Source organism: Grampus griseus (assembly GCF_964374135.1).
Source record: "Grampus griseus genome assembly, chromosome: 18".
NCBI lineage: Eukaryota > Metazoa > Chordata > Mammalia > Artiodactyla > Delphinidae > Grampus > Grampus griseus.
In genome coordinates, this window is record NC_139012.1 from 12,157,818 (window position 1) to 12,183,360 (window position 25,543).

General features: G+C 52.4%; 2 protein-coding genes across 2 annotated transcripts in view; one reads left to right on the forward strand and one right to left on the reverse strand.

The window, feature by feature from the left end:
* STK24 (serine/threonine kinase 24) overlaps positions 1 to 17,351 on the forward strand; it is a 102,204-nt gene extending 84,853 nt beyond the window's left edge. Inside the window, exons 6-11 of the mRNA XM_082675413.1 lie at positions 5,674 to 5,859; positions 8,023 to 8,168; positions 9,922 to 10,051; positions 11,024 to 11,092; positions 13,571 to 13,707; positions 16,323 to 17,351. Of these exons, the coding sequence (XP_082531539.1) occupies positions 5,674 to 5,859; positions 8,023 to 8,168; positions 9,922 to 10,051; positions 11,024 to 11,092; positions 13,571 to 13,707; positions 16,323 to 16,359 (705 nt within the window). The 3' untranslated portion in view covers positions 16,360 to 17,351. The remainder of the gene's footprint in view (positions 1 to 5,673; positions 5,860 to 8,022; positions 8,169 to 9,921; positions 10,052 to 11,023; positions 11,093 to 13,570; positions 13,708 to 16,322) is intronic.
* A 2,835-nt stretch (positions 17,352 to 20,186) lies between these two features.
* The window catches only part of FARP1 (FERM, ARH/RhoGEF and pleckstrin domain protein 1), a 290,345-nt gene continuing 284,988 nt past the window's right edge, over positions 20,187 to 25,543 (reverse strand). The window contains exons 25-27 of the mRNA XM_082675754.1: positions 23,767 to 23,874; positions 23,267 to 23,418; positions 20,187 to 21,830 (exon numbers count right to left, since the gene is read on the reverse strand). Of these exons, the coding sequence (XP_082531880.1) occupies positions 21,749 to 21,830; positions 23,267 to 23,418; positions 23,767 to 23,874 (342 nt within the window). The 3' untranslated portion in view covers positions 20,187 to 21,748. The remainder of the gene's footprint in view (positions 21,831 to 23,266; positions 23,419 to 23,766; positions 23,875 to 25,543) is intronic.

The following is a 25,543-nucleotide window of genomic DNA, read 5'->3' on the forward strand; positions in this document are numbered from 1 at the left end:
CCTGTGTGATCAGTAGATGCTGCGGTGTTTTTTAGGCAGATGAAAAGACACTGTCGCAGACTTACAGGGAATGCACGCTTGGCTGGGGAGCTTAAGAAAGCGCGTCACGTTTCGTGCAAACCCTTACCTCCCTTACCCTTTCCTCTGGCTTATGGCAAAAGCCAGTCCTTCCGTTTGCTTGGATCAGACCCAACAGCTCTTAGCTGGAACTCATTGTGAAGATGTCTGTGAAATTCTCTTCCCAGGTTTGTTGACGCAGGAGGTGTGGGAAGTGCAGATAAGGCTCAGGACCTGAGTCCTGAGGTCTGTCAGGAAAGGCTGCCAGAGGCTGGGGCCTGAGGGTGGGGGCATGTGCCCCTGGGCTGGCCGCTCTTGTCTGGAGCAGTGCCTGACGAAAGACCTGTTTCCAGTGATTGCCCCCGTCTGAGGCTCGTCTGGCGGGGCGGTTACGCTCTTTGACGGGCACGTCTGCTCTGCCGGTACACACACTCGGCCTCTTTCCAGTCCCCCCGTCTGTCCTTGCGTGTCTGTCTGGCCAGTGTCCCCACTAGTCTCCGCGTGACAGCTCGAGAGCTTGCAGCCCCGGGGGCCCTGGGGAAGCAGGGTGCTCTCGGCAGTTCCATGTTGGGGCACACGTGCTGATTCTCAAAGGCAGGTGGGGTTGGGGTGAGGATGGACTGTACCTGCCTCACCAGCATCCTCGCGTCCCTGAACTGAAGGGGGTGCTGGCCTTAAGTCTCGTGTGTGCGTCTAGAGCCCTGCTTGACACAGTCGTCTCTGGGACCCGTGCATTTGGCCCCTTGTCGTTTGCCAGGGCTGAAGATGCCGACCTCAGCTCTTGAGCTGAGCACAGCATGTCTAAGTCGTGTTGGCCCATATGCCTTAAGAGGCATATTATTTTTAAGGGGACTTGAGGTGGCTTAGTGTAAGGAGTCCCCAGACTGTGGAGATGGGGCCACAGGAGTGAGCTCTGCTCTGCCCCCCGGGAAGCCTGTGGGATCAACGATGGAGCCGGGGTCTTCGGCGAAGAACCTCCATCTTTTTCCCCTTCCTTTGTAAGGATATTAGGATGGTGTGTTAGTGGATGGATTGGAGACTTGGGTGAGAGCCTTGTCCCCTTCTCTGTACTCATCCCTTCTGTCCTTGCCGTAGCTGAGCCCAGCGCTGTGCTGAAGATTTACGTCTTCAGTGAGTGAGTGCGACACTGCATGTCGGGCGCTCTGACAGGGAACGGGGTGCGGGGGTGCTGAGAGGAGGTCGGAGTGATCTGGGGAGGGCTTCACAGACGCAGGCTTTTCAGCCCTTCCGAGACGAGGGAAGGACATTCAGACCAAGCCCACTGGGGGAGAGGAGAGCCATTGGCGCTGGAATTGTAGGTTGAGGAGAAGAACGTGGTAGACTTCCTGTTAACTAAACGACTCCCGTAGAGGCTGAGGGGCCAGTGTCAGTATTCTCCTGTAAATAACTTTCCCTTTTTTTGGTCTCAAAAGGAGCACATAGTCTTTAATCTGGAAAGTACTGGAAAAAATGAGATGAAAAGAAAAGCATCTGTAGGCCTAGTACCCAAGCACAAGCTAAGTTATTTTGGTGTCCAGTCATGTCTGAAATAACTGTTTGCAGTCTAACCATGGTGAAAGATGGAAACAGTGGTGTGTTAATGGAAAAAAAAAAGATGAGTGGAAACACAGTGGGATTGGCCGTCAGTTGGAATCTGAAAGGCTAGCCTGCCCACTGGCACGTGACTGGCCCTCCTTTCCCGATGCCAGCCCATGGACTCCCCTGGTCCGTCTTCAGGACCAGGAATTACCCACCTCCTGGCTAATGCGCCCTGGAGGTGGGGGAAGGATGTGAGTGGGAAAAGCATCCAGCTTGGGGACTCATGACAGGTTTTATCCTAGCATGAAGTGATGGTTGGGCCGTGTATTGCTATGGAGTTGCTCATAAATGGTTTTATACCTCTAGATGCCACTTACTAATGTGTTCCTAAATATTGCCTCTAATTAAGCAAATAGTTTCTATTAAATCCATGAGGTATGTTTTTGACTAGTTGTAACTGTTACTTGGGGTTCTCCATGTTTTTTTCCCTCTTCCTCTTGTGGTTCTTTTTTCTTTTTTTTTGGCCACGCTGCGCAGCTTGCAGGATCTTAGTTCCCCAACCAGGGATTGAACCCATGCCCCCTGCAGTGGAAGCGCAGAGTCCCAACCACTGGGCTGCCAGGGACGTCCCCCTCTTGCAGTTCTTTGTACAATATCTGGTATACATAAATTTTTTATGCCACTTACATTGTATTTTGACTGCAGAGATGTAGGCAGCGTACTTTTACTTAACTTGGTACTGCAAGGATTTGGAGAGTTGTTGTATCCTGGTAGCACCCCACTCGCATCCCCTCACCCCTGTTGCTCATCGGTAGCAGATAATTCTGTGTTGTCCCTTTTAGGGGAATTCTATCCAGAACTAACCACATACGGAGAAAAAAAATCTGTTCACAGAGAAATATCTGCAGTTCAGGGCACCTGCCTTTGTAACTTTGGACTGAGGCTCATAGTGAAAACCTCTGTTTGTTTTCTCTTAGTAGCTAAATTTCCTATCTTTCCCACATGGTGGTAAAACAGTTCTCTTCTTACACCTCAATTGCTTTGGAAAATGACTGACCTTTCCCACATAACTTTTATTTTAAAATCCAGACACATGCTCTAAATCTGATGCCATATCTTGTAGATGAAGTGATAGCATGTCGTAAGTACAGTTGGGTCTGTGTGTCAGCATCGTTGTTGAGTACTTGATACTTCAGGAAGTTAATGTGCCGTAGCCACGCAGTCATTCTGAGCTTTAGCATAAGTAATGCTGCTGTTGAATATTTTGGGCAGCCTTTACCGTTTTCTAAATATAAAATTTATTTAGGGTAGATTCCTAGAAGCGGAATGAATTGCTTTCAACGAGGGTGGATATTTTTATGGGTTTTGCTACATGATGCCGAATCGCTTGCCGTTTATTCCAGTGCCAGTCGAGGTTTCCAGATTCATCAGCAGGATGTGAGACGTCTACAGAGGGAGGCTGCAGGCAGGAAGGCCTCTCGGGAGCCCCCCACAGAAGTCCCAGGGACGGAGGACAGCCCTGCACTAAGCCAGGGGCAGGAAGGGGACCCAGGGCACCGGGAGGTCGAGAGCGGCACGCCTGGCACCTGGCTGATTTAGGAGGATCCAAAGAGAAGTTCAGGGGGGCGGGCCGGGCCGAGGCTCGGGCTCCTGGCCTGGCTGCCTGGGGGAGTGACACACGTCTTGTCTTGATGTGGCTCTACTGGTGACCCTCCCAGGGGAAGAAGGTGAGAGCAGTGCCTCTGCCTCTTCTCTGAAGACCTGGGAGGCGCGTTATGGGTGGGGCTGGGAAGGCTGTTATACATCGGTCGACTTCAGTTGGTCTGTATTGTCAGACAGGAAGCAGGTGCAGGTCCTTGAATTCTTGCTGCCTGTCAGTTGTCCGGCCCGGAGCCTGATAGCAAGCCCTCAGGTCTCTGAAGGAAATGAGCACAGGCTCGTTTCCCGTGATAGGCTGCTAGCGGACACCATCATCGGCTGGGCTTTCCAGAAACAGAGTGTATTGAAGTGATTACGGGACGCTGGGGGGTCTGGAGGTGCATCCCTCAGGGATCATCTCTATCTACATGGCCGTAAGCCAGGTTGTTGTCGAGTGGCAGGCTTAGCAAACAGTAGCCGTTGAATGAAATCCAAGAGAGGCAGGCAGCTGCGGAGTTGCACAGACTTGAGAAAGGAATCGCGACCGTATAGGAGTCGTGTACTCGTCATTTTTGCCTCTGTCCTTGCAACTCGCCCTTTCTCCTTGTACCTGTGCCCTTCCTCCTGTCCTCCTGCGGCCGCCACGGTTACAGATGCTCACTGCACCCAGCTTCCTCCTCCTGGGGGTCGGACCCTGGAACACATCACACCTCTGCTGATTTTTAAAGTAGAGCACGTGTAAAATAAAGCAGAGGAAAGGAAGGTAGGAACATTACTCCCGATACTGGATCTTCCAGATTCATCCCTTTAGTACAAACAGTGCAAAGAGTTTACAAGGCTTGCCGTCTGTGATTCCCGCCTTCACTGGAACAGAAGGAAGTAGAAGGTGTGCTGGGCATCGTCCCCACCAACCGCTGCCCAGGGGAGATTGTTGCTAGGACTTCTCGTACGTCCTAGGATTGTGGGAACGTGGCAGGTGAGCCCTCTCTAGGTTGTTAAAGGTTGGGAACGTCTGGGTCCTGGGGCAACCTGCTCAGCGTTCCAGCCTTTCCGTTTCCCTGCCGTGGAGTTGGGAGTGAGGGATGTGTTAGGTTCTGACGTAATTGCCTGGAAGTAGGATGGCTTTGCGGTGCTGTGACAGGAGCAGGGAGGTCGTGTAGGCCGAGTGCAGGAGGCCGTGCCCCTCGCCCCGTTCTTTGCCTGCCTGTGGGGTCCCGCTTCACTTTCGGCTTCTGTCTTCTTTGCTGTGGCTTGGTTTCGGCTTGTGAGAAAGCCTGCGAACCAGAGCGCTTCTCATTCCCAGCACACGGTCAGGGAACCCATTCATGTGCACTGAGCAGGTGTGGCCACAGCCTGGGCCGGGCAGGAGGGTTGGGCAGCTGGACAGCAGCTGCCCTGCTCGGCGCCTCATTCTTGCCGACAATGAACATGACCGAGGCTCTAGATGTAACTGACCTGTCACTCAACCGGAAGTGAGGAACCGGAAGAATGCATGCATGGCAGCAGGAAGGAGCCAGAGGAATCTGGAATTTGGGGCCTCTTTCTCCCTTAGGCCAGTGGCACTGGGGAGACTGGGAGTGGACAGTTCTAGATTAGAAGAGCCTTAGCTGACCTACCAGTCAGAGCAACACATGGGCCTTGCTTGGATCCTGATTCAGATAGACCAGACCGTGAGAAGACTTGTTTTGAACAGTTGAGAAAATTTAATTAGTACATGATATTGGGTAATTATTGTTAATTTTAGGTGTTGCTAAAAGCCCCTACGTTGGCAAACTGAAAAAAGTCATGACACCTGTGATTTACTTTAAGCTGTAACGGCGATAAAACAGCCTGTGTGGCGGATTGTTCACTCTTAAACCCTGTGATGGGCATGTGGCGATGCCTCAGGTTGATGTCCTCTACCTCTGTGGGTGTGTGGGCATCCTCGCTAAGTCCTGGGTGCCACGTGACGCATCTTGCACGACCACCCTTAGCGTTCGTCCCAGTTTACAGAGGAGGGAGCTGGGCGCCACAGGTGGGGTGTTCTGTCTCAGGTCGCAGGACCAGCTGGAGAGCTGGCCTTGAACCCCGTCCGAGGCCCGGCTTCTGAGCATCGCTGGACAGGGTGGTTCGCAAACACGCTTTGGCCCCCGGACACGCCCTCCCCGCTCACCTCGGGTTCCCTGTTCCCTTGACTCGGGGACCTAAATGAGCGTGGGATGTCTCCCACCTCCAGCAGCAAAGGCAAGAGGAGAAATCATTAAGAGCCGTCTTCCATGTCGAGGCAGAAGATGTTCTGTGCGTTAGCTTTTCGCCTGGGTGTTGCCTATTTTGAAATGATACCAAAGGCATATCGTTTCTTATTTTGAGTCAAGAATGAGTATCCTTTTCAAAACCTTAGAAGCACGTTGAGATGCTTTTCCTCTGAAGTACGTCTCTTTGAATGCTTTGCTGTTGCAGGCAGACATCTGGTCCCTGGGCATAACGGCGATCGAGCTTGCCAAGGGGGAGCCTCCGCATTCCGAGCTGCATCCCATGAAGGTTTTATTCCTCATTCCAAAGAACAACCCCCCGACGCTGGAAGGAAACTACAGCAAACCCCTCAAGGAGTTTGTGGAGGCCTGTTTGAATAAGGAGCCGAGCTTTGTGAGTATTTTGAGATCAGAACGGGCGTCTCCTCCTCTGGGGCCTGATTGGTCAGGATACATCTTACTTGGCATTTTTCTTTAATCACTATTATCAGCTGTCTTCGTGATTTCATTTATTTTTCTTTTTCTAAATGGGTGTGATTAATTGCTTTGAATTGCAAATTCGTTTTTTATTGTTATTTTATCTTTTAAGGATGAAAAATCTACTTATTTTCTTTCAGATTTTCTAGTATCTCATACCTCATTGAACTTGAAGACTGTTCTCCTTAATATTATATGTGGAATCATACATTTTTAATATTTATAGTGGAGGGTCAGGCTATTTAGCCGTTTTAGTAACTGCAAAGTCTGGCCTGAAAAACAGTGGCTAATAGGTATTTAAAGTAAATGTTTTCAGTTTCTTCTGGGCATGTGTCAGGAAGGAAAAGAGGAATGAGATAGAAATGTACGCCCACCTTGCTTTCCCCTTTTCCTTCTTACTGTCTTTGCTGTTGAGTTGACTCTGGGAGAGCCATGTGGCAGTGATGGCAGCATGGCTTTAGCCTAGTTTTCTCTCTGAATTAGGGCTTTTTAAAAAAAGTTGTCTGGGCTTCCCTGGTGGTGCAGTGGTTGAGAGTCCGCCTGCCGATGCAGGGGACACGGGTTCGTGCCCCGGTCCGGGAAGATCCCACATGCCGCGGAGCGGCTGGGCCCGTGAGCCATGGCCGCTGAGCCTGCGCGTCCGGAGCCTGTGCTCCGCAACGGGAGAGGCCACAACAGTGAGAGGCCTGCGTACGGCAAAAAAAAAAAAAATGTTGTCTATGTATCTGGGGTTGCATGGAGCACCACACGTCCTTGTTTTGTTTCTGAGTTTTCCAGCAGGGTTAGCCGAAGGTCAGGCTGAAACTTCTGAACCAACCCCCCCACCCCACACCCGCCCCCCGCCTTCTTACGGACCCTTATCTAAAAATATGTGGTTAGTTTTACAAGAGCACCATGCTTTTCTAATGTGATACCAGTTTTGGTAATGGAATTCAATGAGGAATGCAGCGTTTTCTAAGAACCTCCAGGGGATGCAGAGTACACCACTCATCGTGCCGGGCGGGCTGCTGTTCTTTGTGTCCGTGGGGCTCGGGACGCTGTTATCAGGAGTCTGTTCCGAGCCCCGAGAACACACACCCACGTGCCTGCACATCTTCCCATGACAAGCGTGTTTGTGGTGTCGGCTTGCTGGCCCAGTGCACACATCTCCACCCCGACCTCTAGCCCAGACGCCCTGAGGAGAGGATGCGATGCTCGGAATTAGACACGTGGACAGGGACTGAGAAATGCCTGAAAAACCCAGGTTTTGCGCAGGCTTGCGTTTGAGAAGCGAGCCTGGCTCTTGTTCAGGAAGCTTTAGTAACTCAGAGCAAGTGGGGACACGGTCTGACTCGCGTGATTTGTGTGTTCCCGCCGGCCGCTCCCGTTTGGGCTGTGTGGTTTTCTTGGGAAGCATACTCCCTATAGTTGGGTTTGCCACTCTCAAGGGCAAAGCGAGTGGCCGAGTTCACTGGCCGTGCTGAGCCCAGAGCCTGGATGAAGTCCTCACCCCGATCACAAGGGAAAAGGCAGACCTGGGAGACCAGCATTTCTGAATTGGGAAGGCTGATGACTAAGAGAACGTGGGTACCCTTTCAGCGTCCAAGGAACGGGTATCTCCTGGCTTTCTTCCGGTTGGATTTCAATTAACATTTACCTTATTGTTTGGGAGGATAGAGCCAAGCAGTAAGATAGAAAGTTAGCCAGGTGATACAGAACATGTTTTCTCTCTTGCCAGCGTTAGCAACGATGATTGAATGATGATCTGTGAAATGCTCTGCAACATTTTCTTTGTAAATGCATTTTTCTGGGGAGGGGGTTCCTGCTTTCATCAGATGGTTACCTCCAGAATGTTAAGGACCCCATTAGATACTGGATACCTTGTCCACACTGTGAACGGGATCCCCCCCACAGGAGCCAAATGACCTTCTTTGACTCGGTCTTAAAGGAAACAGCTTTGAAGCAGGACTCTGTCTTTACGTGTCAGCTTGGTTGCTGGGCGTTTTGAGGCAGAAGTCTGTCCTTTGGGGTGGAGTCAAGTAGACTGTAGAGAACTTGACCTCATGCCTTTTCTCTCTGCTTCGTTTGGTTTGTTTTCCAGAGACCCACCGCTAAGGAGTTACTGAAGCACAAGTTCATAATCCGCAATGCAAAGAAAACATCCTACCTGACTGAGCTCATCGACAGGTACAAGAGGTGGAAGGCCGAACAGAGCCACGAAGACTCCAGCTCCGAAGACTCGGACACGTAAGTCCACGCGGCCTGAGTCCTGCGGGACGTCCGTGACCGGGGGTGTGTCCCCAGCCCCAGGCCGTGTCTGAGCCCCATGCCGTACTGGATGTGGGCCTGTTCATTCTCATCTCTTGGTTGGGGTGGGTTTTGGGTTTCCTTTTTCTTTTCCTTTTTCTTTTTTAAAAAAAAAAAAATCCAGGCTGATGGTGCTTCTTGTGTTAGTATGGGACTATATTTGGGAGTCTTTGAGTCTCTTTTCGTTGCCAGTGGAGTTTCTCTGAGTAAAATCTGTGACAGAGCTGTGCGTAAAGAACTAGACCTGGTTTCTTCTTCCTTCGTTATACCTCCTGCTTTTAAAATGCTACTGATCAGGTGAAATGGCTTTACATATATTTCTAGAAAGGCATACATGAGGGTATTAGTGATCCTGTGTTGTGTTCTGGTGTGCCTGGCGTCGTAAAAGCTCTGTGCCAGGAAGTTACTATAAACTGGTGTCAAGCTAAGCATCTAGGAAATCCATTAGCTAAAGAGATGAATTAGGTCTGGGAGCCGCTAGGGTCTGTAGAGGTGGGGAGAGCGGGACCGACTGCTCTGGCGTGAAGGAAGAGGGAAGCCGTGAAGGGGGGGTCAGGAGTGGAGGTGCTGCAAGTCAGATCCTCGCCTGCGCCCCTTCATACCTCGGCCAGAAGTTCGAGCTGACCCACGGCCCAGGTCCACGTGCCAGGCCAGTGGCATGAGACCCAGAATATTTTTCAAGGTTCCCATGTGATTCCATTGCAGAGTCAGGGGGGAGAACCACAGACTAGGACGTCGCTGAGGTCTTGATGTTGAGCCGTGAGGGTGGTGGGCATGGGGCTGAGGAGACGGGCGGGGAGAGTCCAGACGTTTACCGTGGGTCTGGGTACCGCAGGTGGGGACGGTCCGGCTTCAGCAGTGTCACGGGTCCACTGAGAAGACAGCACTGGAGAAGAGGCTGGTCTGGGGAGGCCAGGGCACAGGAAGCTTGGTTTGATGTGGGACACGTTCAGACGTCCAGTAGGATGTGTCCAGTTTAGAGCAGCGTCGAGATGTGGTGTTGAGGCGGGATATCTAGGCAGACAGTATGGGTTTAGAGCCACCATTCTGAACGGTCACTGGAGCCCTGAGAACCCACCTGTGGAGAAGGGCCAGAGGCCGAGGACCTAATGCTGGGAGACACCAGCGTGAAGGAAGAACCTGTGGGCAAGCTGGGTCAGAGGAGATCTGGGCGCAGTGTGGCCCCAGGAGTCCAGGGCCTCTGGAGGAGGGTGAGCGGTGGTAGCATTTGCTGCTGAGCCTACAGGCAGCATGATAAGGAGGGAACAGCGGCTCCTGGTCCAGAGGCGGGCAGGGGACAGGGGGCCTCGGCCGGGTAGATTTTGGAGTGAGTGGAAGGTAAGAGACGGAGGTGGGAGTGTGGAGTGTAGGTGACGCCTCCAAGCCCTGTGGCTGAAGGCAGGGAGCGGCGCTGAGCAAGCAGAAGGACTGCGCGCTCAGGTGTGGTGGGACGGAGCCCGTGGAGACTGTTCTCCAGGAGAAGAGACACGGGAGAGACGGTGTGGGTGCGGCAGCTCTATGGGAACCGCGTTCCCACGGGGTCTCCTTTGTGAGGTCGGAGGCAGGGTCGGCTTCTGCAGCCCAGGAGGGCCTGGAGGGGAGTGGACAGGACCGGAGGCAGGCATGGAGCATGGGGGGGTCTCCCCGTGGAGCTGGCCCTCACTCACGGGGTCACCTGCATTTCTGTGTTAAGGGAAACGGACACAGACGGCCAAGCATCTGGAGGCAGCGACTCAGGGGACTGGATCTTCACGATCCGGGAGAAGGATCCAAAGAGTCTTGAGAATGGAGCTCTGCAGCCGTCGGATTTAGAAAGAAATAAGGTACGTTTGCTCGTGCAGAGTGACTAACCCTTGGCATCAGTCAGCAGCATTTTTGAGTCGCTTTTGTGTGAAGCCTGCTGTTTTCGTGGTCTTTGTGGGCCCTCAGTGCAGCCTGTTGTGGAATTTGGCTGTCAGGGAATCGACAGATCAGGAGACGATGTTCTGTCTGACTCCCCAGCGAGGCCGCCCCGCGAGTCTGGACTCTGGTCCGCTCTGCGGTGCTGATTGCTGCCCTCTGCAGCCCTGCCGCCAGAGCAGCATTTCCTGACACTTGCACATCCCGGGGCAGCGGGGAGGTGGGTTTAGTGTTTGAAACGACTTTCCAGCTCTCTCGATGAGACTAGGCCTGTGTTGCGTATTGGTGTTACTCATCAAGGTCCTGTAATTTGGGACTTGAGTTTTGTTTAAGGAATCTTAAAAATAAATCTATTGCTTTTGGTACCTATGTACTTAATTTTGATGAATTGGTTTTGTGCCTGTTTAAGTTAATGAAGAGCTGTAGTTTTAGGGTCGTTTTGAAGCACAGTGGTGTAGTTTCTCTTCAGCAAGTGCAGACCAGTGGCTATCCCCTGGTGACCCCACAGATCCTGCTTTGAGAAGCAGACAGGAGTCACTGTGTGCTCAGATAGAGGCTGCAGAAGAAACAGAAGGCAGCACCGTCATAGGACAGCCACTTCCAGCAGCCAGCTCTGACGTGCATGCCATTCCCAGGCCTCATCAGTCAGGTCCTCTCCATACGTGGCTCAGCGGTGCAATTCAGCATCGCCGGAGTCCACGCAGGGTGCCGCTTCCTGGCGCTCTGCTGCCTCTCCACCGGGCGTGGTATCTGTAGCCCTCCGTAGTCCAGTGAAAACACAGTAGGACAGTCCTTTGCAGATGCTACAGCAGACGTGTATCTGAAGTTCACTGAATTATTGCAAATGTGAGTATTAAATATTTCTCATTACTCTTTCCCCCCCCCCGCCCCCCAAGATGAAAGACATCCCAAAGAGGCCTTTCTCTCAGTGTTTATCTACAATTATTTCTCCACTGTTTGCAGAGGTAAGATGCCCAGTTGACTTTTGGGGAGGTGCGAGGGGAAGAAGGGGGGAGCAGTTGCCCCGTCTGTGGCAGGGTTGCCCGTGAAATTTGGGGGGTTAGACTGGCTGGCTCTGGGAGGCCAGCTGGGATGGACGGGCCCCTGCCTTCCAGGAACGCCTCTTGCTTTCCCGGGGGCCGTCTTCCAGCCCCTCCTGGGAACTGTCGCTGTGTCACTGCCAGGAGCGTACACGTGGGATGTCAGCAACCCAGCCCCAGTCCGTATGTTACCGGGACAATTTTTAACTTCAGTTGTGCTGTTTTCTACAAAATCTAGTTGGGTGCAGCCTAACATCTTTGCCTCGACAGACTTACGTATGGCAATGTGAAAAACAGATTTTTACTTTAAGGAGACATCAGATTCCCTGGGGTCCTCGTGTTTCCTGTGGAGCCCCCAGAGTAGTGGCTTCACCCAGCAGGCCCCTGATTGCTGGCGAGCGGCCACTGCAAACATGGGCCCCTCCCTGTGCCCTTTCAGGGGACCCTGCCCCCTGTAGGTATGTGTATACGTACAACATTGGGAGGTGTTTCAAGGGTGGGTTTTATGAGGGTGAACGTGGTTCACCTGGCTAGTAGCTGATTGGAGGATAAGTTGGAAATAACCCCTTCCCGTCACTTTCTTGTGCCCCTTCTTAGCTCAGGCTGCCTTTAAGGTAGTTCAGTGAGTCACCTAGTGCCTTCTGTTTGGGTGGTGATCCAGAGCTCTCCAGGGAGGCTGTAGCAGGGGACCTTGGACTTGAGGTGGGTGGCCCAGGGTGGGAAGGAAGTACCACCCATGGGCGCATCTCTGTACCCCGCTTGGCCTGAACGCCAGTCGCACGGTGCCTCCCCCTTGGCGGAGCTCCTGGCTGGCCTCAGTCTCCCAGGCCTTCCCCGACCCAGATCTGTCTCACCAGTGTGCCCAAGGGACAGGTTGAAACCACTGAACACTCTGGGTTCAGGTGGAAAAGTGAACAGCAACAGGGCAGGCGGAGGCCCCTCTGTGTCGCTTTCTGCCTGCGGCCTTGGCCTGGGGTGCCTGTTGGACCCTGTTTGCTCTTTGGTAGGTTCTTCGGGCAGTTGGCCCGTCAGGTTTTCCAGATACTCCGCTGCTTTCCCGCAACCCTGACTGCATTTTACTAGGATAGTTGGGCAACGGGGGAAAAGGGCATAGATTTTCTCATTTGTCTGAAGCTGTCTGTTTCTTATTGGGTACATGAAAAAAATCCATTCTGAAGGCATTATCCAGAATTAGTGAACTAATCCTAAATGTACTGATGTTTTGATTTTGTTCAGCTGCCCTAAAGGTAACCTCCCAGGCGTCTTTTCCTGTGTGTTTTTGTTATTAATGTTTGGTAGCCTCACGGTCAGAGCGTCCAGTGTGCATTATTTGCATAATACTCCGCGATCTCGCTACTTAAGGAGCGTCTCCCCATGTTACAAATGAGCACGTTCCCGGACGTCCCTCAGTATGGGCCAGGGGCTCCCTCCAGTGGTGGTGACGGGGCGCGTCTGGCAGCCGCGGGCAGCAGCGGGTGGGGTGGTGGGTGAGGTGGGGGAGTGGGAGGGAGGTCGGGTGGCGGGCTGCCCACTCGGGGCTTGTAAGTCCGGTTGTGTTTAGTCGTTAAGGGGCCAGGGCTCCCAGATGGACAGAAGCACCACCTCCAGGCTGACCGTTGCGGTCACTGACACAGTGGAACAGGCACAGACACTCCGGCCTCAGCGCCAGGCCCGTCCTGTCCCTCTGTCTGTCCCTGTAGCTGGGAGGGGAGAAGCCATGGACGTAGAGTGAGCCTGAAGCCGGGGTGGCGGCGTGTGGTCCCAGCAGCCCGAGAAGCTGCTGGAGGCTCTGGGTCGCGCGCCGAGCAGCTCCGCCTCCTCCTGGCGTATCGGGGCGCATCCCGGAAAGACGGGAGTTGACCTTAAACTGTGGGAGCTGCCTGCAGACTGGTGTGGTTTCCCGCGGGCGCAGAGGTGCCGAGAGGACATCAGCCTCCCGGGGCTTAGGGCTGTTGCCTGTTTACATGAAATGGAGTATTTCGGCAGCACCCTGCCCACAATGGCAGTCTGTCCGGAGGTCTCAACACCAGCCTGGTTACCGCGGGAGCTGTGCGTGCGTGGCCCGCACCACAGCTTCGGGGCGCACACCAGAGCCAAGTGGGCAGGAAATGGCTTTGCTGGTGGAAGACTAGGGTGGAAATGGAAAAAGAAAGCAGAGGGAGCAGATGCCACGATCACATTCTGGAAAGGTGCATAGAAGCTGGTGTGTTTCCTTCCCGGGAAGGGTAGAGACTGGGGTTGGGCTCAGGCCCGGCCTGTGCCTGGTGCTCTTAGCCTCCAGAAGGGGAGGGATCCGAGCTGACCCTGTGGCCGGGGCAGTCGGGTCGTGTCACTCCTTAAACAGACGCACGTGGCTTCCCGTGCTCGGGTGAGTCACGCCGTTCCTCACTTTGGTGTTTTCAGTTGAAGGAGAAGAGCCAGGCGTGTGGAGGCAACCTGAGGTCCATCGAGGAGCTGCGCGGGGCCATCTACCTGGCGGAGGAGGCCTGCCCCGGCATCTCGGACACCATGGTGGCCCAGCTCGTGCAGCGGCTGCAGAGGTGAGTGCCACCCGTGCCTGGTACCTTCCGGGCCGGGGGCTGGAAGCAGAATCGAGGGAGAGAAGGCTGTTCTCCTGGGTTAGAGGAGTCTGTGCGAACGAACCAGGTGAACCTGGACACTTCGGGGAGGGACCACAGAGCTTCGTGGTGGTGGCTCTTGCTGCCTAAGCACGGGATGACTTCAGGGTGCCGGTCTGCTCTCCTGATGCAGCCTCGTGACCAGCCAGAGGAGTGCAGTCCTGAGCCCGGACTCTCCGTTTGGTTTTATGCTTCAAAACCAGGTGTCCAGAAACACCAGAGATGGGGGCTCGGTGAGTTCCGTGAGACCGGACACAGATGCGGTCTATGTGAGGGCTGTGTGGGTCCTCGCCTCTGCCTCAGCGCCGGAAACCTCGTTGTGGTGGCCGGGCGCTCCGTCCGCGGCAGCCTGCAGGGGACGCCCTGTCCCCGCCGGCGGCCCTGGTGGAATGGGCTCCAGGGTGAGGAGGAAGTGGGGCTGCGGATCTGTCCCCCTGCCCGGTCCCTCAAGCTTGTTTGGGGGAGCCTCCCTGTGGAGGAGGTAGGTCGCACACGTGCAGTCACCTGGGGGTGTTGGAGAGAGCGGAGGTGAACCGTCCAGCAGCTCTGTGACCCGAGCTCTCCTGCACACCCCCCGAACCTTTCTCTCTCCCCGAAATGCCAGGCAGATCAGTGCTTTGAAATTCACCTTCCAGGTGTGTTGTCCAGGAAGCGAGCTTTTTCTAAAGGACGGCTGCTCCTTGATGGGAATCAGGAGCGTCTCAGATCTTTTCTGAGATGTCGGCTGGATGGCGGGTGGAGAAGTTTGGGGCATGTAGGGTCACTTTTGCCACTTGGAAGTGGTGATGAAGGGGCTGCCCGCTGTCCTGTGAAGTGTCCCTCTAAAGTGGGACATCAGAGAAAACCTCAGGTTTGTTCTGTAGAACTCAGGCTCCCTCATGAAAACATCCCAACTTTCTAACCTGCTCTCACGTTTAGGCTGGAGAACTTGGAGGCAGTTGAAGGACTCCAGTATGCTTTTTTGGGTGAAGTTGGTTTTAATAGCGTTATTTCTTAACCCACTGCATCCAAAGTCTTGTTTTGGTATAAAGGTCTTTCACCATCGTTGTAGGGCTGAGTCTTTGCAGTCAGTGTGTGTTTCACACTTAAACGGCACATCTCATTGTGATGTCGGTGCTGGGAGCCACTGTGGCGGGTGTGACCGTACATAACACAGGTGTAACTCCTGCCGTCTGCATTACGGTTAACATTGTACTTCGCATCCTCTCTGGTTCTCTCTTGTCCTTCCGTCCTTTGTGACGTGGGACTCTCTCTCCTCAGCCATCAGATGACCTGCTCCAGGGGCTCCCTGCCTGGTCCCTTTTGGGCTCTCTGAGCTCTTGCCGTTTGTCCCCTGTCCAGAGGCCACCAAAGCACAGTGGCCGTCGCTGACACTTCAGACCCGTTTTGCTCCTGGATGCATTGCTCCAGTGGGTCGCCTCAGAGACGACAAGGACCGGCTTTTGTGTATCTTAGTTTGAGTTAGTGTGTGGATTCTTTTGTGTGGCATCAACTCCTCCCATGACTTGGGCATTTACATCTCTCGAAAAGTGAGTCTCAGGACCCGTGGCTAAAGCGTGCTTTCCTAGTCATTTGTTCCGTGGGCGAGGGCTATGTACTTTAAACGCCTTAAAAGAGGAGCTCTAATTTGGAATGTTGGCTACGAGTCCCATTAAACTCGTCCTCAGCCGTCTCCTGTGGCTGGGTGACCACCCCGGTTTTGAGGCTGCTGAGGGAATCTTGGCCACAAAGCGCACCCGTCCCCCTTTTTGGTGTTCCAAAGTGAGACGGTGCCGCAGAATTACTGGAAACAGGAGAAAGTGCCCATCCCACCATCATCGTTTTGGGTGCGCTGCCTTCCCTTGCTGTATACAAGTCATGAACTTACCCAAGTTTTTAGATATTCTTGGGTGTTCATGTAGACTAAATTGTGTAAAACTGGACATGTATAATTCTGTGTACACTTCTTAACCTGGGTGTATTTTTCATATTGCTTAGATATTACGATTTTTCATCTCTTAGTTCATTCAGCTTGCTTAGTTAACCATTTTTCTACCGTGGGACATCAGAATTGTGTCCTAGTTATTGTAATCACAAAAAATTTAACAGACCGTCCTAGGAAGTGGATTACTTGAACAAGCGCCGGTATTTGTGTGGCCAGAAAGGGTTTCTTGCACTGATATTGCATCTTTGGGATCTTAACTGTGTCACTGGGTATTATCGATTTTTCAACTTTTAAAAAATGATTATAAGTGAAGGTGTATCATTTACTACTCTATTCGTGTCTTTTTTTTCTCTCCTGGGAGGCTGAACACATTCTCGCTTTTTGTTTATCTGTGAAAAGTTTTTAGCGTTGGAATCATGGTTTTCTTAATTTTTATGAATTCTTTACGGAATCATTAGCCCATTGATACTTGCACCACTTAATTTGTTATAACTTGGGATTGTCTATAAAAACTAGGATTTTGATTATTGCTTGAAGTTTTGCAAATTAATTTGTTTTTAATTTAGAGAAATGACATTGATTTACTTCTACTTCTCTTTTTGTTTTCTCCTAGATACTCTCTAAGTGGTGGAGGAACTTCATCCCACTGAAATTCCTTTGGCGTTTGGGTTTTGTTTTTTTCCTTTTTTTCTTCTTCATCCTCCTCCTTTTTAAAAGTCAACGAGAGCCTTTGCTGACTTCGCTGAAGAGGTGCACCATCGCGGGGGGCCATCCCCCCCACAGCGAGGTTGCCTGTCCAGGGCCTGATGAAGTCTCCAGGTGGGGTGGGGAGGGTCAGCTCCTGCGAGCGAGTATTTTATTTTATTTTATTATTCTTGTTTTTAATTCTAACCATAGTGCACATATCAAGGAAAGTGTCTTTAGAAACAAAAATAAACCCTGAAATGTATATTTGGGATTATGATAAGGTGACTGAAGAAATGAAACCTCAGGTATCCTGCTTTACGTTGATAACTCCCCCTCCCTGGGAGACGGAGAACCGCTCTGGTGGGTCAGTGTACAGATTTGTATATAGTGTCATTTTTAAGGAAACCCTTTTGGCGTGCATAGGGATCACTGTGTACACACTGGCCAAGTGCTTCTGTAGATACCGTCAGTGGGGTAAATATTTGACAGGCCGTAACTCGAGTCTATTGCCTTGCCTTTATTACATGTAAATTTTGAATTATGTGACCAGTGATTTGGGTTTTACTTTGTATTTGCAGGGTTTGCCATTAATAATAATTAACACCCCTCTTATGGAACACTCCTATATTTGTACCTCAACAAATGCAAATTTTCCTCTTGTTTGCCCTACAACCCTTTTGGTACACTTAGAAGTTGATTTCCTTTTTCATCGATGGTACTATTTCTTAGTGTTTTAAATTGGAACATACCTTGCCTCATGAAGCTTTAAATTATTATTTTAAATTTCTCCCCGATGAAGTGTTCTCGTCTCACTTTCATTCGCGCCCTGCCAGTCCTGCGCCAGCTGTACCGTCCTTCCAGTAGGGTTTTCTGTTGCACCTTGTAGTGAAACCTGCGTATCATCTTTCCCACCTAAACATGTCTGAATGCTTACACAAATAAATTTTATAACACAGATTCTGCATACTCTCCTTGGAACGTGACTCTTGAGGGGGCAGTGCACCTGCCGTGTGTGTGTGTGGTGTGTGTGTGGTGTGTGTGTGGTGTGTGTGTGTATGTATGTATGAGGCTCTGGGAAGAAGTGCCCACATTCAAGCTGTGGAATGTCCAGGTCAGCTCCCTGTGCAACTTTTAAAAATGGTCCTGAGGAGATACGGGTGAATGTTGCTGATCTGTAAAACTGCTGTCTTCCCGGGGAACTGGAGGGAAGGTGGTTGATTTTTTAAAGGAGATGGTGTCCGCTGGTTTGTCCGCCAGGTGTCTGTGTTTTTCTTGGCTTGTGGTAGCGTCTGGCTTGCCAGGGGGGTTAATAACCTCTGGGTCTCTGGGTCGGGAAATACTTCTTGCCGCCGTTCTTGACTGATTTGAGTACGTGTGACATTTTTTATCATTTGTTGATACGAATCGTTGTCATCTCTTGCTGGAGTAGCAGTTCTTGAGGTGGAATACAAAGGCTTTTGGAAGCAGGGAAGTTACTGGGTAAACTTGAGGACGGAAGGTCAGTTATCTGCTGGCCCGGTGGCCTGGATGTTACAGGGAGAGGACAGAGGCCTGAGCTAGAGACGTCTGAGGGGTGGTTATTGTTTTGGTTAACGGAATGGAGCTAGTTTTTAAACTCTTAAAATTGTCGTGATTTTTTAATTAAAGGTAGATTTGGGTTAATTTCTATAAGGGATATATTTTGGTTAGAGGAAACAGAACCAAATGGCCATCGTGCAAGTTTGTTAACTTGAACAACAAAAATGGAGAATCTTTCATTTTGTGTTTCGGAGAGTATTCTGCGTGACGGAGCTGTTTGTTTCCCTGTGTGAGGCATGAGGCAAAGATCAGTTTTGTGCGTTGCTGGAGAAGGAATCAAAGAAATGGAGCCGCGCTCCCCGAGGTGCGCTGCTTGTCTGCTCTCGAGAGCGCCAGTGCAGACGGCAGCTTTCGGGTCTGGAGTTCTTCAGATTTGCAAGTGGACAGTGGTTTCAGGACTTGACCCTGACTGACCGCCGTGTCAAATATGAGTGATGGTCACACTGATAGGCAGACGGGGTCCCAGCTAAGTGAGGTGAGGTTAGTAGCTGCTCCGCAGTCACTGGACGGTAACAACACAGCACCGTCTCCCAGGCAAAGCGGCAAATTACTCTACTGAGTTTACTGGAACCGTCTTCTGTTGATGAAGCTTCTCGGGGAAGATGTGCTTTGACAGGCTTTTGAAAGTGGATCACCTCCCCCTACAATATCTCCTGGCTTGTTACTTTCTGTAGACAGACAAAAATCAGGGCATCTGCTTGAGGCTAGCATTTGTGCACTTCAAGTCCTTTATTAAAAGACAGGCCAGGTACCAGAGCTACAGGAGGACCTGCCTCGGGCCTGTAAACCGCTGGTGGTATTTAGCCAGACCCGCGAGCTCAGCACTCAAGGTAGATTGACTGCCCCTTGGAAGCCCCTGGATGCCGAACCCCAGCAGTTAGCGGCTTCTCTGCCCACACTGCTGACGGCTGGGCGGCTTCACCCAGAAGCACAGACAGCCTCTTGGAGGTTGGGGGCTGTGTCTGGCTGGTTGTCGACACCTTTTTGAAGTGGTCTTTTTCTGCCCTGGCTGCACCCATGTGGTCTGGGGGCCTCGGCACTGTCACAGTCGTGTGATTGTCTCGCTGTAACCGAGGGCCACACACCTTCCCGATCTGACGTGTTGTTCTCCAAGTGGTCTTTTGAAGCGTTTAGTTTGAATGCAGCATTTTGTACGTTTCTTTTGGCAAAACAGGTCTGTTTATGAGCATTTTTATATTTTCCTCCTTAAACGTGGCTTGTGTATTTCTGCTATAAAATACGGCAATAACTGAAGAGTGCTGCAAGGTGTGTTCTTAAGCACAGGGTCTGTATCATGCGAGGGTCAATAAAGTTCACAGAAATAATTCTTTTTATAATTGTGTCTTGTGTGTAGAGGGGGAGTAGACAACGTTTGTGTCCCCCGCACCTCTGAATTTATATGTTGAGATCCTGAGCCCCAGTGTGATGGCATTAGGAGGTGGGAGCCTTTGGGGATGATTAGGTCATGAGGGTGGAGCCCTCAGGACTGGGATTAGTGTCCTGACTCCACAGCAGTCCCTCACCCCTTCCACCATGTGAGGACACAGCGAGAAGGTGGCCATCTGTGAGCCAGGAAGTGGGCCCTCACCAGATACTGCATCTGCCGGGACCTTGATCTTGGACGTCCAGCCTCCAAACTGTAAGAAAGGTATTTGTTTATAAGCCACCAGTTGATGGTACGTTTGTTACAGCAGCCAGAAAGGACTGAGATAGCGGGTGTCTCTGAAACTCCATCTGTTTCCGGCAGCTTGGGAGTGGTCTGAATCGCCTACATGATTTGCACTTAGGTTTTCTTTGAAGTCACAGGGGGACACGGGTGTGAATCATAGCTGGGAGCAGAAGACTGACTTAGGAGACCACACCTGGTCTCCAAGCCTTGTAGAGGTGAGTGACAGGTGTGACTTTTGGAGGGAGAAGCTCATGATTCCGCCATCTCAGCCGCCCAGGGACTGGGGTCAAAGGCTTCCCAGTCCCCTCCCTGCCCACCTTGCCCTCAACCCCTTGTCTTCTAGAGCCTCTGATGGTCAGTCTTCCGGAAATGTTCTGCTTTCCCGGCCCCACGTTGGAAGAAGCAGAGAAAATTATCACATACGTATCAAAATGTTGTTTGTCTTAAGAGAACAGACTCAGCAGCTCATTCACCCCACCCCACAGTGACCAGCTGACTCCCCGACCCACCTGCCTGAGATTCAGTCAAAGACAAGAGACGAGGTTGGTGGTTTTGCCTTAAAACTTCAGGATGCTGGATTGTGGCATGAGGTATTTTTATTCCCTTTTGTTAGTACTTAAAACCGTCTGTACAGACCGTAAGGCAAGTGATTCACACACACCTCGAGCTACTCATCGTCCATTTGTATGTTTCCACGTACGCCGGTCACAGCCCCCCGGTCGGGGTGGGCCTGGGTGTCTCAGGTGAGGGCCCCCAGCTGTGGTGTGGGGCACTGGAAGGGAACCGTGTTGGATGGGTCGCCCCCTCTGGGGGCGGCATCAGGAAAGGGCTTAACAATACCAAGGGAATAGCAGCCACTCGATCCCCATGGAGAAGAGGCGAACGGATTTTGACCCGTGGGCCCCAGCAGTTACTGGAACCCTGTTCCCTGTGTTGTCCGACTATCAAGGATGTGCAATGTCGTATGTCCGTACCCCAGGCCGGGGGGTGGTTGGGCGGGGGAGGGGCGGGCGGGGGCGGTGAGTATAAAAAGGAGAAAAGAATGGTTTGTGAAGACAGGCACGATATATATACCACTATTGAGTGTGCAGTTCCAAACCACAGTTGCAGTAGGATACAGGGATGATCACAGGAGCCAGGGGACTAGCACTGTGACTCAGAGCTCCTGCGTCCACGAGAAGCTCAGACACGCTCCACAACGTAACACAGCACAGACGGCCCTGGTCACCGCCATACAGGTTCTCATGCTCGTGAAACATACAGCAAGACACCACAGCTTACTACCCTCCCATCGGATACGGCACTCGGTGCACCGACAGTCCGGAGAGCGCACTGGATTCCCGCTTCTCCTAACAGAAAACCACCCGCTCTGCTTTGTAAATAGTCACCGCTTGAACAATTTGGTCAACTTGTGCCAAGAAGGAGGTCTGGGAACCAGCGTTTCCCTGGAGCCTGCGGCCCCCAGTGGAACACAGGATGCTGCAAACTGCTCATTTATCAAAAAAGTAAATCCTACTAATTTGCTATCATTATAAAAGTAGAAAGAGTGAGAAAAAAAAAAATCTGAAAATGATCTCAAAATCTGAAAATGATCTCATTTGCTGAAGACTGCCAAGGGTATCGCAGACAAACAATGGAAAATCCATTTTGTAAAATACAGCAGCCTAGAAATCAAAATCGTAAGTTTATCAATCATCTTTTTTAAAAAAAGAGCCCTTGCCCTGTCTTTTGGTTGCATGGACGTGTTAGTACTGACTGTAAGGTGCAGTTGGGAGGGAAAACATGCCATTCAGCACTCGATCCGTGACAATGCTTAATACCGGCACAAGCTGAAGACAGCCCACCGAGGGCACGACGGCCGAGACGCCACCCGCGTTGAAGGCAGGGGTGCGGTCCAGTTCCGATGAGAAATTAACAGCTGCGAAGACAAGGTTTAAAATGGTTCTGTGGAGACAGATGAGAGTCGCTGTGAAACCATGTATTATTTTGTTTTCCAGACAGACAGGTGTTAATTTTACTAGGCTTCATTAATACAGAAGAAAGAAAATGTCTTCCGGGAAAGTCGCCACTGCTGAAACAATCAACACAGGTGTCCCGTCCTGCCATCAATACACGTGAGATTCTTTGTGACTCAGAACGTGGGCACGGGAGGCCGAACTGGTAGCACTTCGGATCACCTCCATCCATCTAGGACAAGAAAGTGAAATAACCGTCAGGGGCCACTTTTTATCAGCCAGTGTCTCTGAAATCTGCTTTTCTTGTTTGTTACAGCTTCATGACCCCTGGCGGTCGTTACTTACAAAGCCCCAGCGTGACCTAATACTGCCTGGCGTAGAATCTGCTCTTGTAGCAGCAGAGATCTCACATGAGCTCCTAGCTTCCAGGTAAAGGAGAGCGGGGTTAAGGCCTCCTCCAGGTACTCCTGAGGACCACGGACCGGGGCATGCTCATTCTGCAGAGGCGCCTGACGTGGGGCTGCAGCGCACACTGCCAGTCTTTCTCAGGACAGTGGGGTGCGGCCTATCCTAGACACGGGGCTGTTTGTGGTCTAGAAGCAGTGGGCAGAGCGTCCCCTGCCTGCAACAACAAAGCGTCCTCTGGTGTACCACGTCAGGAGTGCCCGGGGGAGGAGACCTGGGGTGGCCCAGCTTCCCGCCTTGGTGGAGCTTAGAGGGCTTTAGAAATCCCTAATCCCAGGGCTACGTGCTCCCTGCCACAGCAGTGATGGCATCTCAGTTTTCCAGTCCAGGATCAAATTTGAGGAGTGCTACCCCGTGGGCTCCCTTTTCAACCAGTGTAGCTTAGGGCCCCGCTGCTCTGGGGTGGGTGTCAATGGCGGCTTCGACCCTGGTCTTAAACCACTGTGCTGTTTCCCGTGAACTAACTTCACGTGAGTTTGTGCACGGATGACTGGCCCATTGATCGGAAACCCTCGTGGGTTTTCAGGAGAAGAGTTTCTCCCTCAGCGGGGTGGCAGCAGCTGCCCTGTCTGGTGCCCAAGGACCACCCCTCGCCCAGGTGGTGATTCGGCAGTGACACTGCTTTCAGAGCCTGCCCCAGGATGCGAGGCCCAGGATTTGTACTTGAAGGTGGCCACAGGGAGAGCCTGGCTCCTTCACTTCTTGGCTAAAGGAAGACCACTGCCCTGGGCCTTCACACCACGGAGCCAGTCTCATTGGTAAGGTAACTAAGAGGCACTAGGATTTTTTTTTCCTTCCTTACGTGGTGTTTTGACTTGAAGCTTACTTAGCCTTTTGGCCACGGGACGAAGCAACTACTGTAGCCATCGACTGGAAAAACACGTTAGAGATGGAAAAGTGTACCCCACGTGGTGTGAACTAGCGTACAGGTTTTGGGCTGATGTGTCCCAGGGAAAGTCATGGTTCCACTTGCTCCTGTGAAAACAGACGTGTACTCGCATTGGGCACACAGAGCCCAGGTCTTATGAAGTGCTTTCATTTTAAGCAAGTAGCAGGGTGAGAACAAGAAAACCCTTCTGGAAGGGAGTCAATGCCCAGGCAGCAGGCAGCTGCCGCTACAAGGCCTTATGCACTTGGGAGAAAGCCCGCTGCTCGGAAGAAGGGTGTCCTTTCTCTGCAGGTGCCCTGTGGAGGGGGACTTACCTTTCAAACGTGTATTCGCTTTCAGCCCTGAAGTAGTACACGTGGGACTTGAAATGCAGCTTGAACACGTAGTCCTTGTGGAGGTCTTCAGACTCCGAGGGAATGGTGAGCGAGTACCCAAGCAGAGGCAGGCTGGCGAGGGGGTGACTGTCCTGGAAGGGGGCACAGAAGGTGGGAGCAGTCACAGGTGTGGCACCTGCCCGCAGCAGCTGGTCTGGACTGAGGTCCAGGCCCGGATGCGTCGCGTCGGCCACCGGTGACATCAGCCGCGCCCCCCTCCCCTCATCCGACCAGCAGACGCGCAGCCCTTGGCAAGTGGATGACGGCAGCCTTCGCTTAGAGCTGTGGGGTCTCTGCGGGCCGTGGCCTTGCCCAGCCTGCTGTGGGCCCCCCTCCGACACCTGGGTGGCTCAGGGGTCAAGCTGTTCATCCTTCCAGAGGAAAGCTGCCTGCTCCCCGAGGAGGGAGGCTCCTCCCCAGCCGCCCCGCTGGGCACATACCTGGTGCGACTTGTAGAAGAAGAGGCAGAAGTTGGTGGAGACCACCCACAGCTTCTGCCACCCGTTGCTGTTTTTGAATTTCCTCAGCAGGTTCCCAGACAGCTGATTCTACAAGACAAGTCAGCCTGTAAGGAGCCCGGTGGAAAGGCCAACTCAGTGTCACAGCCCGGTGGGGCCCGCCGGCAGGGCCGTGCTTCTGTGAGCAGGCTTCCTGGGGGTGACTTAAGAAAGCGGCCTTTCACTCTGGGAGGGGGACTGCGTGAGCCTGGGTTAATTTCCCTGTCAACTCCCCCCCCGCCCCCCGGTATCTCAGAATGTGACCTTATTTGGAAATAGGGTCATCGGATGTAGAATTGCGGAGATCGTCCTGGAGTAGCGGCCCGTATCCACTACGGCTGACAGACAGACACGGGGCAGCCCCTGTGACCACAGGCAGGCGCGAGTGCTGCGTCTACAAGCCCAAGAACACCAAGGCGGGTCAGCAACCCACAGCAGCCGGCAGAGGCCAGGCGGCTGCCTCCCACACAGGTTTAGAGGGACGTTGATTTCTGGACCTGTGACCTCCGGGATGGTGAGACAGACCTGCCCAGCGGGTGGTGCTTGTTGGGGCATCCGTGGGAAAGGCTCCATCACCCTCAACTCTAAGCCGGCAGGAGCCCAGCGCCAGCCAGCAGCTCCTGACTGCCACCTGGTGGCCCTGGCCGCAACGCTGGATTTCAGCGCGGAGCCTCCAGGCCCCACCCTGCGCTGGTGGGAACAGGCGTTCCGGGCGTCCTGGTTTAACTCCGGAGCTCCATGGTCTCCTGAGGCCCGCAGGAGCTGCCAGCACAGAGCATCACCGTGAAATCACAGGCAGCCAAGGGGGGCCGCCAAGATCAGAGCCTGTGCATCCTTCCTTGCCTTCTCTCCAAAGCCCCTGTGTCACCTCTCAGAGGACCCTAAGAAGCCTCAGCTGTGTCCCTGACAAGACAGCAGCTCATTGCCAGGAAGCCTTGACGAAGAGAGAAATGGATGGTGAATATAATCACTGCCACTAAATCGTTCACTTCAAAGGGGTGAAACGGGCAAACGCACCACACTAAAATATACATATACACACACCTGCGTCTACCTCATTCCATCTCTGGGGCTTTTCCAGTAACCTGTGTTTAATCCAAGAGACATTCTTAAGTAAGGCGCCTGTGAGAAGAGGTTAAATGGCTCTGGCTGCGAGTCGCTTGCAGTCTGATGGGGGAGACGGCGTGTTAGGCCGAGAGAACACAGGAAGCAGAGCTGCCCCTGTGGCCATCATCACTCCTGGCTGCCACTTACCCACTGGCGAAAGGCACAAGAAAAGGCGAACGGTGGGTTCCAGCAGGTGATGGTGGCAACCAACCAGAGTGGGGATTTGATGCTTGTGCAATAGCACACACGATTACATGCAAGCCTCACTCTGGAGGAAGGAGAGTAGCACATTTTCCTTTCCTTATTTTTATACTGAAATCAAATTCCTCCAGACAGAGCCCCCAAAAAACCTTTCTCTTAGATGCGTTTCCCTTTGGAACGATAGCCAGTCCAACCCACAGTGTGGTTTACACACTTCACTGATGAACCAGGTTCCAGGCCAGTGTTCTTCCCAAGGCAGGGTCAGGAGAACACTCTTACCTTCTGCCAGCAGCCTTGAATCCTCCTGGAACATGCCAGGGTATTCGTTCTGAGTAAGTCCTTCTAGCTTTGCCAGCTTAGCAGATGAGATGCCTCTTAGTAATTGTATCTACAGGTCTCTCCTTGCTCCCCG